The sequence below is a fragment of the Numenius arquata genome, chromosome 6 (assembly GCF_964106895.1).
Source record: "Numenius arquata chromosome 6, bNumArq3.hap1.1, whole genome shotgun sequence".
NCBI classification, from domain to species: Eukaryota; Metazoa; Chordata; class Aves; order Charadriiformes; family Scolopacidae; genus Numenius; species Numenius arquata.
The window spans coordinates 41,390,032-41,402,512 of record NC_133581.1 but is presented as its reverse complement, the minus strand read 5'-3'; the positions used below and the strand labels follow the sequence as shown (position 1 = coordinate 41,402,512).

The window sequence follows — 12,481 nt, the reverse complement described above, 5'->3', positions numbered from 1 at the left end:
TTTCACAGCCTTGTTAGAACTGCCTGGTTATTAATTTTGCTGCTGCGAACCTGCACGTGTTCCCTGGGCGGGGGGGGGAATCAGTGGGAGGAGAGCGATGGGGGTTTGGGGGGAGAGTAGCCTGAGCCTCAGCTGGGGAAAAGCATCGCTGGGCTTGCACTGCGTTCGAAGCCTTTTTCCCTTTCTGGCTGGCACAGTGAGAGGGTTGGGGAGCAGGGAGCAACACCAGGCAAAAAAGAAATGCCCGTGTCGCTAAGGGGCAGGCGCCCCGGTCCCCCTGCCAGCTGTGAAAGGGCCGGTGGTCACTGACCTGCTGTGGTGGGATGGAGCCCGCCGGTTCCCGGCGCTGCAGTGGGGCTGGCAGCCTGCACAGCCTGCGCCCTTTAAACGCAGCCCGGGGCTCCATAGCTTAGGCATGTAGTCAGTTTAATCACACCCAAGTAGAGGAGATGTGTTTTCTTCTTCTGGCGGTGCTGCGGCTCATTCCCGAGACCAGCGGGTCGAGCTGGCCGCTGGGGCTGTGACCTGCAGGACCTTCTCCTTGGCCTGCCGAGGACAGTGACGCAGGCAGCGGGACCGGCCGGGACTGCCCTGCTGAATGGCCTTGGCTTGACAAGACTGTTGGAGCCTTGTGAGCCGCCAGCTTTGCAACTGCAGGAGGTGGGGGGAGGCCAGGAGCAAGTTGTCGAGGCTTTATTTGGGAAAGGGCTGGAAAGACGGCGCTTGATGGCTGTGATGCCAGGCACAGCGCCACCCGACCAGTCCCCAGCAGGTGGCTTTTGTTTAATACAGCCAAAGCTCGGCCACAGCGCTCTGCTGCTGCGTTGAGTGGCAACGCAGGTTTAGATCAGATCTAGACAGTAGAAGGGCACAACCTGGACCACAGGAAATTCCGTCTGAGCATGCGGAAAGACTTCTTTACTTTGAGGGTGGCAGAGCCCTGGAAGAGGCTGCCCAGAGAGGTGGTGGAGTCTCCTTCTCTGGAGACATTCAAAACCTGCCCAGATGTGTTCCTGTGCAACCTGCTCTGGGTGACCCTGCTTTGGCAGGGGGGTTGGACGAGACGGTCTCCAGAGGTCCCTTCCAACCCCATATCATTCTGTGATTGTGACAGTTTAGCCTGCTCTCTGCTAGAGACAGTGCCAGGATGGAGCAGGCCTCTTCTGGGCATCTCTTTGACAGTTAGATGGCTATAGAAATGCCGTCCACGCATGTCCAAATGCTCTGCAGTTTTTTTTGGAAGGTGTTCTGCTCTGCCTATAGGAGGAGGACTGTTTGCCATCATTTTTGGATAATCCTTCCCAGTCCAGCCAATCCTTAGCCCAAAACGTGCCCGTAAGCGTGGAGGTACTTGGAGTAAACCCAGCTGGGGTTCGGTCTCCGTGTGCCCTCTGCCGGGCGGGCGGCGCCAGCTGGAGGCACCCACTGAGTCAGAGCCTGCAGGGATTTTTCTTCACCCAGCACAGCCCCTTTTAGAGCTAAAATTCATTTCTACTAAGGCAGCCAAGAAAAACGAGCCTCGAGCCGCAGCCATCGCACAGAAAACTCCTCCCTGGGGCTGGGGACTTTCTGCAGGCACCGCGCCACCCCCTGTGCCGGTGGGACCCACTGTTCCCGCCTGGTACACACAGCTAAGGAGACGAGAGATTTTATTGTGTTTTATTTAGTAAAATGTTAAAATAAATAAATACAAATTGATCAGATGCTCTGTACCCCCCTCCCTCCCCAACTTTAATTTGCTAAAATCTAAACACATTTGTACCAAAACTGAAACCACAAGGGACTTGAAGGCAGCAAAGAGACTGCAGATCACTATGAGCATCAGGCTAAAAAAAAAAAAAAGAGATATTTAAAAGAACCCAAACCAGCTCAGGAGTCGGTGTTCTCATGATGTGATTTTTGTGACAAGAGAGCAGTACCGGTCAGAAAGGGCATTTTACACCAGGACCTGCAAGGACGGGAGGCTGGCGGGGAGAGGGACAGCCCAGGCGGCTCCGGCTCACGGAGGGCAGAGCCATGGCTTCGCCGTGGGGAAACCCAGCCGGGAGAGAAGCTGCCACCGTCCCCTCGCAGCGCTGGGCCCGTGGCCGTGGGGGGCTGCGCTGCCAGAAGCGGGGGCTGTTCAGCAAAAGCACCTGGTGAAAAGTCAGCCGGGCTGGGGAGGGACCGGGGGGCTCGGACACGGCCCCCTTCAGCGTCAGCTCCTGGTCCGACCCCAGGCCAGGACTCCCTTTTGACAGCTTGGTCTCGGTGAAACGCTGTGGGTGTGAAGGGACGGGGCACGCAGGCGGGTGGTGGCATCAACAGATCTGCTGAGATGGTGCCGGCACGATGGCAGGAACGTGGAGCTGTGATGGAGGCCTGAGTGCTTTCTCTACACAATGCAGAGTACACAACCCTTCTTCACAACCCGCCTGCCCTCGGTTGCGGCCGGCACGGCGGGTGCTTGCAGATTAGAGCTAGGCAGCCCCCAAGAGATGGAAGTACCGCATGGGAAGCCACCCCTCCACTGCACCGGGCCCTCCTGGGCAAGCTGCAGCTCTGCTCTCCACTGCTGTGAACACCACAAAGTCATTTCCTTCCTCCGCAGGAGCCCGAACGGGTTGGCAGTAGCCGTCTTCCTCCCGGGTTACCTGCTTCACCTTTGCTTAACGTAGTTTGCGACAGCAGCCCCTGTGCTTTGCTCCCGTGGGACTATTTGAGAGGTGGCAGAGGCGCCTCCACCCTCCTAAAAGGGTACCTGGGGGCGGGGGGGGGGCCCTGCAGCTGTAACTGGAGTTCAAGCAGCCCCTGGGGCACAAGGGCTCTCTCTGGCTGCCTGGGGCTGCCGGGAAGCTGCCCAAGCCTCGGGGGGCTTTAGGCGGTAGCAAACCCCCCCTCCTTAAGGAGGGTCTTGGCCGCCTGTCGCATCCGGCATCAGGAATGACTTGGAGACAACGTGCCTTCTGGAAGGGAGAGCTGGTGGGTGAGATGCTACTTCTGGCTCTACAGTCAATCAGTGTTTTGATGCCAGTGATAATTAAAGAAACGTACGAGACTATGATTAGAAATTACACAGGAGCCCCAGACAAGCAGGAACAGGCAGCCTCCTGCCGCACCCAGGGCGACTGTACCTCCTCTTCCAACAGTGCCTGCTCCCAGCGCCCGCAGCCCACGGGAAAAACAGCTCTGGCAGCGTCAGAGCTGCCGGTACCCGCTCTACCCAGGGGAATGCGAGGCACAGAGGGATGCTGCTTCGCTTTTTTAAATAAGTGCCCTCCCCCGCTCAATTTTGGCATGCCCAGCCTGATGGATCTGGATAACGAGCAAGGGATAACGAGCCCTGCCCTTGCTTGCATGGGCACAGCGTCTCCCCAGCGCTGCTGCAGTCTCAGCCCTCAGCGCTGGGGAGCCAAAATCAAGGGTGGCCACTGAAACACAGCCCCGGGAGCCCAGTGCTGGACCGGCGAAGCCACAGCCTCCCTCCCCACCTCAGCTACACCCCCAAGGCCATTCTGGTTGCTCACTAAGAAAAGCGCTCTCTGGAAGCTCAGAGGCAACAATACTTCACGTCTCTTCCAACAAGACAGATAAACGAAGGCAGGCGACAAAAGAGCAGGAATTGGTCGAGGTGTACGTTTTTCCAGTGTAAATTTAGGAGAAAAGGAAAAAAAACAAACAAACAAAAAAAAAGCAAATTCCCCAGGCGGTGAAAAGCCTGCCGAGCACCAGCAGCCCCATATTGCTCACTGCGGCTGCCTTTCCGTGCCATCTCCACCCAGGACAGACCGAGCCAAGCTTACGAGGCTTTGGAGTTCCCCAGTAAACATGCCCTTACGTACTTCTTCCTCTCTAGAAGTGGACTGGGCTGAGTTTCTCTGTCTGAAGCATTGGACACCTGCTGGGATACTACAGAGTGAAGAAGAACAGACACCGAGAGTTTACTACTTGGCTAACACGCTCCAGCCGGGACAGCCCTTCTCCCCGGCCGAGGGGGTGCTGCTTAAGGTAGCCCTGATGCAGGCCCTCAGCATGGCTCTCCAGGCTCAGCTCCTGAAGAGTTACGTTAAAACTTACCACATGCTCCCGTCCAGCTGCTCTGGTGAACTGCCTTTTTACACGTTGCCCCTAAATAAACCAGATCCTAAGAAAACAGAGAGGCATTACCACACAGAGGGGTTTTGGCACAGAACTGCCGGACGCGATGGCCCAGAGAGCAGGAACCTTGCACAGATAACTCCAAGAGACAGCCGAGAAGTACCTGACCCACAGGTCCTGCCTGGCATCATCTCCTCTGCTCCCTCAGGACCCAGGACCTCTGGAAGCTGACACTGGTTTCAACTAGGCTGATCGTTACACTTGAACTAGAGAGGTGCAAACCACACTGGTGAGAGCTGGACCTTTGGCTGGTCCCGGGAATATTGCTAGCCAGGGAATTTTTTTAATTAATTCAGTCCAGATTAGAGCAGGCCCCAAGGTCTGCTTGATCTGCCTTGCCCCATGTTGTAGCAGAGAAGTCAAACAAGGCTCTGGTCAGGGTGGGATGACTCGGCAGCAGAAGCAGAGCTAGGGATGCCTTAGTGCCCACTTCCTTCCCCATCTGTAGCTGAGAAACTCTCTTCCACCACGCTTTGGAACACAGATCAACCCAAGTCAGAAATCGAGGTGGCATAAAGAGCCTTTTTTGTTCTACTCTTTCCACTGCACTTTCAAACCCTGTAACTGCAAGGATACTTGTCTCCTCACAATGGAGCCCTACTTCACCTCACTTTCCCTCCTTCTCTTTAGCCCATGTAATCTCCCTTTCTTTTGCTCCTCCTGCTTCCCTTCTTCCTTCCCCCATCTCCAGCCCTGTATCCCTTTCTCACTGCCCTTGCTTCTCAAAAGAGGCTTCTCTCCCTTCCCTTGTCCCTGCAGCGCCCAGCTCTGGCCAGGGAAGACGAGAAGCCCTGGCCCGACTGTTCTCACGGGACAGACTCCAGCGCAGGCATTTTCACAGCACCAACGCTCCTGGTGAGCCTGTTTTCCGGTCACAGGTAGTTTAGTAATATGACAGGGGCTACAGACAGACCCTCACACAGGTAAGGTCTTGGTTTTCTGAAAGAAGCCCACATCTTAAATTAACCTCTAGGAGAGGCGTTTGTCTTTCCATGGGTCTATAATTACCAAGCTTACCAGTGCATGGTATAAATAATTCTCTTTATTGGCAAGTTTCAACTATGTGCTCAGCCTATACAAGACACAATGATGCAGAAAGTTCTTGTCCCAGATAAAAGATAAACAGGGGGGAAATGGGAGCTAAAGGTAAAGGATAGAGAGAGTCATATTTTTCAAGTATTACATTCCATTCTGGAGGCGTTACAAACAGGACTGAGGCTTACGGAAGGATCTGAGTAAGACAGCAATAACCTGGAGACAAGATGTCTGCAGCTCTTGTGTTTTCCTGATCCCACCCGATTTTTAGGGCATTCCCTGGTCCAGGTCTGACCACTGAGAACAAGGATCCAACAGCAGCGTTGCTGCGAGGCTCGCCCGCATGCCCTCAGAGAGCAGTACCTAGCTGGCTGCTGGAAGGGTTCTTTGAAGACCTCTTGCCTTCTGAATGCCAGAAACTACAGAATCCACATGGCGCTCGGGAAGGGCCTTTGCTGAGGTAGTTTGTTGGCCAGGCAAGCCTAAGTGGCACCTGAACGAGCTGCACGACAAAACATCTTCCTTTTTCTCCAGGTTCCTGACTCTTCTGAAGAAGAGTTTCTACACGCTCGTCAGAAAACTCTCTGCAGTAACCCAGCAAGGCTGAACTTGCCCTGGATCTTCAGAATCCCAAAGGAGGACAAATGGAGGTGAAGAAGGGTCAAACCAGTTCTGAAAAGACACAACAAATTCTGCCCAAAGGGGCACGGTCCACAAGGAAGTGTAATACCGGCATTTCAGTGGTTATCTGAGCAGCTCACTGAGAGAGGCCCTCAGCCAAAGAGTGAATTTTGGTTTGACGTCTGAATACGCTATTTTAAAAACATGTTTCATTAAAAAACATGTATTCATCATTAGTGCTTCAGAAGCAAAGAGAGCAGGGTGCAACCCAGCCAGGGGAAAAAAAAAAAAAAAAAAAAACAAGAAAGAGGAAAAATATGTGCACTGCAAATTCACAAATATTTTCCACTGTATCCACATGGGAAGGAAATTTCAGAGTTTACTCCCTGTATTGTAGGCTGCCACAGCTTGGTGGGGCTAAGAGGGAGATTTCACCCTGGGTCCTCCTGAATGCTCATCGTGCTGCTTTTCAGGGCTGCCTCTGCAACAGTACAGGGAAGAAGATGATTTGAAGCCAAAGAGGTCAGAATTAGGGTTCACATTTCTAGACAGCTGGAATACAGATGTGCTTTCTTAAGCCTGGTCAGCCAGGAAGGGTAAAATACAATCTTGTTTTTTTCTACCAGCAACGAAACCAACAGATCTGCCCATAAAATTATCACCTCTTTAATTTCTAGGTTAGCAGCTTTTCATTCATATCCCCATTGACGGAAACCTGCTAGCAACAAAGAACAAAGTCCTTGGCTTGCTTTTTGGTCATGCAAACCATTAGCTCATCCTACCAATACGGTAACTCCTGGCTAATGATGTCTTTGAAGAACCATCCACGCCACTCCCCCTGCCTGCCAGTCAGCCCTAGAAGTATCGCCTTTACCGTGTTTCACACAATGTTAAAACCACTGCCGGCTCTAAACCGAAGGCAATGAGAATACCAATGATAATACTAATTCTTCTAGCCATACCAATGATAATACTAATTCTTCTAGCCAGGTCACATGCTAGCTTTCCCACTCTGACCGCAACGCACCTTTCCAGCTGTTTAAAGAACAGACTGCAAGGAGAAGGGAAAAAAAACCCACTACTTTTGCAATGCTTACTCTATTTCTGAGCAAGGAAGCAGGGTGACTTCTTAAAGCCCTTCGCGCTGGGCTGAGAGCCAGGACCGCCTCTGATATGAGCTTCCTCTGTGGCCTCATCTCCTCCTTTACAACAGAGATTTAAAAGCCACTTATTTCCCACCAATGACAAGCAATGACATAAGAATTAGTGAATATCTTGATGCTGGTTTGGAAATACAAAATGCCAGTCATTATGACAGCTTCCCGAAGCAGAAGTTTTAGTACAAACTCACTCTGTCTCAAATATTACACGAGGAAAAAACCCAAACAATCCAAACCCAAGCCAAGCTTGAGCTTTAAGCTGTCAAAAAGTTTAAATTTCTCCCTTGACTGGGACAGCTAGAAAAAAAACCAAACATTTTCCTCTGTATTTAGCAAATGCCAATTCACCTTCCACCCTATTGTTGCTACTTGGGCGGAGATAATGCCAATTTGCTTGTGTCTAAGTAGCAGGATCATTGCAGTGTCAGTGCAGCCCTGGGAATGCTCCTTGCGTATTGATGGATACGGCTGCAGAGCCAGGAGGGAAAGCATCCAAACCGGATCAGGAAGAGAGAGAGAAAACTACCTACCAGCATCAGAAAGTCCAAGTTAAGATCATTTCTCTGCCAGGTAATGATTAACTAAAGGCATCCTTTTACAGTCTGGAACACAAATGCTGTAACAAAAGGGACATAAAAGTCTATACTTATCTACTTGGATTCTGGAGACAAGCAGATGCCTCAGAAAAGCAATAATGGCTGTTTTAACATCTCCTGGGTGGTTAACTGTGCTCAAATTTAAATACGGCTACCAGTGAATTTCATTTCCATCCCCTCCTGAACTGGCAAAGAAAACACAAGTACGATCAAGTCTTCAGGCATAGCTTGCCACCCCCAAATAGTGCAGTGCTTCCAAGAGAGCTCAGAAGACAATGCCAGCAATAAGAACATGAGAACCATGAACACTCAGCACACTTATCCCTAGAGACTGTGTCTTACCAGGAACATACTCGGTGCCTCAGAAGTTGATGTTCAGAGTTACCCAAGTGGCCAACTAGAGAACAACCTGGTCAAAGAGAGTTTCTCCTGAGTGTCGGTTATCTGATGGCTCATACTCTAAAAAAAGAAGTCTCACGTTCACTTTGTTTTTTCTCTTCATCCCTTGAAATACGTAGTCCTTTGTCCAAATGCTATGGGTTGCTGGCCCAGTGCTGCCCTACAGTAATGACCCCCACTGGTAACTGGGTTGATGCAAGGACATTTTTAGTGTGATCGATTTTGACGTCACCTGCCCAGCTGTCTCCCTGCCACTTGTGCTAACTTATCCTTCCAGCTCTGCTAGTTCCAGAACAGAATTCAAACATCAGAAGACAGAGTCTAGGTTGTCACAGGTTCAGCTGAGAAGTGCACATAAGAGTCACTTTCCCAGCTACAGACAAATGTGAGAACTCGGGATATCAGTTCTGAGCTCAGAGCCGAAAATAGTGCACACTCCTGTAGAAGGAATAAAAGTCCTTAAAGGGCAGAAGGGCAACCTAAAGGAGAGTGAAGAAAACGGCTCCGAGAATCCCACAGAAGCATACTTGGCTGTGGCAGCAAAAAGACTCTCTCAGGCTATGCAGTGTCTGGAGTATTCCCTTATTCTTGCTCAGAAATGCATCCTTGAAATCCAAAGCTTTTCTGTCTTCCACTAGAAACAGCTGAGCGGCTCTGCCTCGCCACCCAACGCACGTTCTCCAGGGCACCACACCAGGGACTCTGCCTCACACTGCGGCTGTAGTGGTGCAACTCTGCTCCCACTGGAAGTAAAGGGAGTTTTCCCAGTATACTTCCAGTGGAAACGGGGTTTGCCCAAATGTTTATGCAGCTCTGGGACCACAACCAGGACTAGCACTTTAAAATGAGCCAGCCCCGCACAGTAACAGGAAGCACAAGGCAAGCTTTGCTATCTAGAGTCAAAAGATTATACAGGAGATGAACTTCTTAAACAAGAGGATATAACAGAAGGTGATTTCAGTCCAACCAACTCGCTCACTGTCCTTCTTTCTCGTAACGGCAGAGACAAGCCTGGCAGATCCTCCAGGCGGAGTGAGATCCAGCACTGTAGGATTTGATACTCTTTATAGAGTTTAGCCAGTAGCATGTATTGTATAACCTATGGAAACTGTCCCATCAGATTTTAAAACACAAACACAGCAGAATGTTGTCATAAATAAGCAAAGTCTGTGTTAAAAAATTCTAAGTACACAGCATTTTCTCCAGTTCTGACACCTTTTTAATAGAAATCACTTGTTTAGGAAACAAATAGCACTTTTGTAATTTTTTTTTTTTTACAATGTTTCTTACCTTGTTCTTATTTTAAGTAACACTAGGAAGACCTCAATATCTTTTATTTTCCTTTTTAATTTAAAAAAGTTGGTTTTTTCCCCCAGATACAAAGATTTTGCCCTTGCATAAAAAAACAGTGCCCAAAACGATGACACAAGGACTCACAAAGACTCACTGTATCTCACTGACACTATTACTTCTAATCTATACCATGCAAGGTCCCATCTACCTCTTTAATTAGACTGTCAGCCTGAAAAACAGCTTTTCTATTCCTTATTTAGTTCTTGTTACCAAAAGAAGAGAAAGGAAGTGAAAGAAAAGGACATTTCTCTGTTCAGTTCACACATCTGGGTCATGTGTTACTTTGTTCAGGATACCTTTGTTGTTTATAAATATAGAAAAGGGTTGGAATCTCATTTTCAAGTAATCAATGCACATTTTCTCTTGGGACACCTCCATCCAACACTCCAAGCTGACCCTGGATTCTGGCCCTCCATTTCCCCATTCCCAACATAGGCTTTCTGGATGAGAGTGAGGACCCAAACCAATTCTGCAAAGCATGTCTGTAGTTTAATGTGAAGAAATAGGATTAACCCAAAGCTGTTGGGACAGTAGATCCTCAGCCTGTGCATGTGCTGGTTACTCAGTGAAAAGTCCATCTCCTTTCCTTTTGTACATCTCCTGTCTAAACAATAGTAAATACTGCTTATTTGATAGACTTGTCCCTTCTGGGCACTGGGATTTGATAATTTATATTTCTGGTTTTTTGGTTTAATAGTACTGAGAGTTTAGAAACAGGAAAAGCCCACAGGCTCTTTGGACTTGTTTTTGTTTTTCCCTAGCTAAACAAACTGTTCTGCAAATAAGGATTTGAAACCTGCTCTCCTCCCTCATCCCTGCTCCTCACCCCAAACAAAAATAAAACAAACCTATAGTGGCTGTGGAGGCTGCTGCAGGCACACACTGGTGTAAAATATAGAGAGAGTAAATATATTATTTCACTTGGCATGGTGCTGGCAAAGAACCCCCAGCTGGCACTATTCATGTAACGTGATCCAAACTTTGCATGTACACACAGAATAAGAAGGATCAATTGGCAAACTCCGGTGCCGCCTGGCACAAGCATCTTCACGCTCTCTCTGGAACCAAAGAACTAAAGAATTCTGCACTTTCCAGAAGAAATCCGGTTTTGCTTTTCTAGAGTTTCGTTATTTTGCTCTTCCTCCTCGCCGCCACCTCCCTTGGCCCCTTCTGAACTTCACTGTGTTATTTAGTCTCATCGCTCTTGTTACAGTTCACCATGCAGCTCTGGGAAGGGGAGGGGGCTAAGGTGGAGGTGGCAGCATTAGTATTGTTAGTGGAGTCCATGCCATTGGAGATGGCTACTGAATTGACTTCAGAGTTTATGGGTTTTGAAAGGTCGATGCCTTGGATGAGGCGGATCAGCTGTTTTACCTTCTCCAAGGAGCTGTGCATCTCCTTCTGTTTTGCAAGGATGGTATTCTTCATTTCCATGCATTTCTGCAGCAAAACAGAAAAGCAGTAACAAGTTCAAGCTTATGAACGAAAGAAGATAAGAGAAGGAATATGATGTTCACAGATCTAAATGTAAGTATGCAGAAAGGACTGCAGCTGCAATTTCACTTTCCCAGCCCAGAAGAAAAAGAGCCTCAGGTCTGTGTTCGCAGCAGAATTCGTATTTGCAGGCTGAGGAATTAAATTGCCAGTACATAGATGTCACCTGGTATGGTCCCCTTTCATCCCAAGGTGTTTTGCAAGTCTGCACAGACAGCTCCATCCTTTTGTGTTCCTTTTGAAGGGAAACCTCCAGGTATATGTTCTTACTGTTTTTCTATCAGTTTTGCATGGCTGAAATTTCTTTAGCTCAGATCTGCACACTCAAGCATCCTACTGCAGCTGACTGCTGACAGTGTGTGTGCGTGCCGCTAATGGGATACAGCCTTTGCTTTCACATATATTTTAGCAGGAACATCACTTCCTCCTCTTAAGAAATAAAGGGGCACTTGAAAAGAAAAACAAGCCCTTCTTCACTTGAAAATCTTATTTTGTGGCCGCTTCTAAGAACCTAGCCAGCTCATCACTTAAGAGTCAGGGTAAGACAACTTGAAAAAAAAAGATGTTTCAAGGGTGAAAAACTGCTTATATCTATATTTGAAACTCTCAAAAAGGAGGAGATGGTAACTATGTCTGTACCATTCAGGTTCTTACATGAAGATGGCAACCTTCCTACATTTTTTAAATCTATTATCCATGCTGATCTCCAGTCACTGTTGGTTTCAGCTTTACTATTTTCACATCATAAAAACGCCACAAAATTTAGACCTACTGTGTCTGAAGTACAGACAATGCCTTGATCACAGAAAATAAACCATTCTCTTTACCTACTGTCAATCCCTCACATTAAGGGCTTGCATCTGCGTGGGTACATCACTGAGAAACAGTGTTAGTGCTCTACTGCTGCTTAGGTTATGCCCAGCTACTGCTAACCAGAAGATGACAGCCTCCAGAACTGCTAACCAGCACCTCTCACCGCTTCTTTGCTCACAATTGTTTTATTTGTATCGTCAGCATTTAGGGGTCTTTAAACACGGGACACTTACTTTTGTTCTAACTGGTAAAGACAGGCAGATCGGAAAGTGCATCTGTATTTAAAAAAAAAAGTCTGTACTTCTGTATCCAGCCTTACAGATCCTGCCACATAAGAGATTTCACTATTTTTCATTCTATGATACTGACTAAGACTACGCTAAGTGAGGGACTCAAACTTTACATTGGCAACTCAAGATCCTGATTTGCGTATTAAGGTGAGAAGAGAGAGCAAATTAATAGGTATGCTCCAATTACTGCAATAAGCTAAAGTGGAAACTACAGCTTCTGGCTAGAAGTATGACATCGTCTAATTAGTATTATGCAGAGGCAGGCACAGCATCCAGCTGCTGATTGCCAAGGCAATGTGTCAAGAGCCAGTCATGAGTAAATGGTCACTTTTGTATTAGGGAAGTCTGGAAAGCACACCAAGACTGTAACTCTTATTACACACTGAGGCCCAACGATTCATATTTAAGGGAGCCACCGGAGAATTTCACTTAATCTACTGCCCGCAGAAAATAATGCTCTGGGTCACATTTGTCACCTACTGATATTATAGTCACTGCACATCTACAATATACAGTCAGCATGGATCATGTGTAAGTGACTCCATCTAAGTACATGTTGCCTGTATTTCATTCCTGCTCCCCA

The 12,481-nt window shown here is 48.3% G+C and overlaps 1 protein-coding gene across 4 annotated transcripts in view; it reads right to left on the bottom strand.

Moving 5' to 3' along the window:
* Window positions 1–9,148: 9,148 nt before the first annotated feature.
* The window catches only part of PHF21A (PHD finger protein 21A), a 135,059-nt gene continuing 131,726 nt past the window's right edge, over window positions 9,149–12,481 (bottom strand). For all 4 annotated transcript variants that reach the window (XM_074148456.1, XM_074148458.1, XM_074148457.1 and 1 more), the window contains one exon: window positions 9,149–10,741. In XM_074148456.1, the coding sequence (XP_074004557.1) occupies window positions 10,487–10,741 (255 nt within the window). In that variant the 3' untranslated portion in view covers window positions 9,149–10,486. The remainder of the gene's footprint in view (window positions 10,742–12,481) is intronic.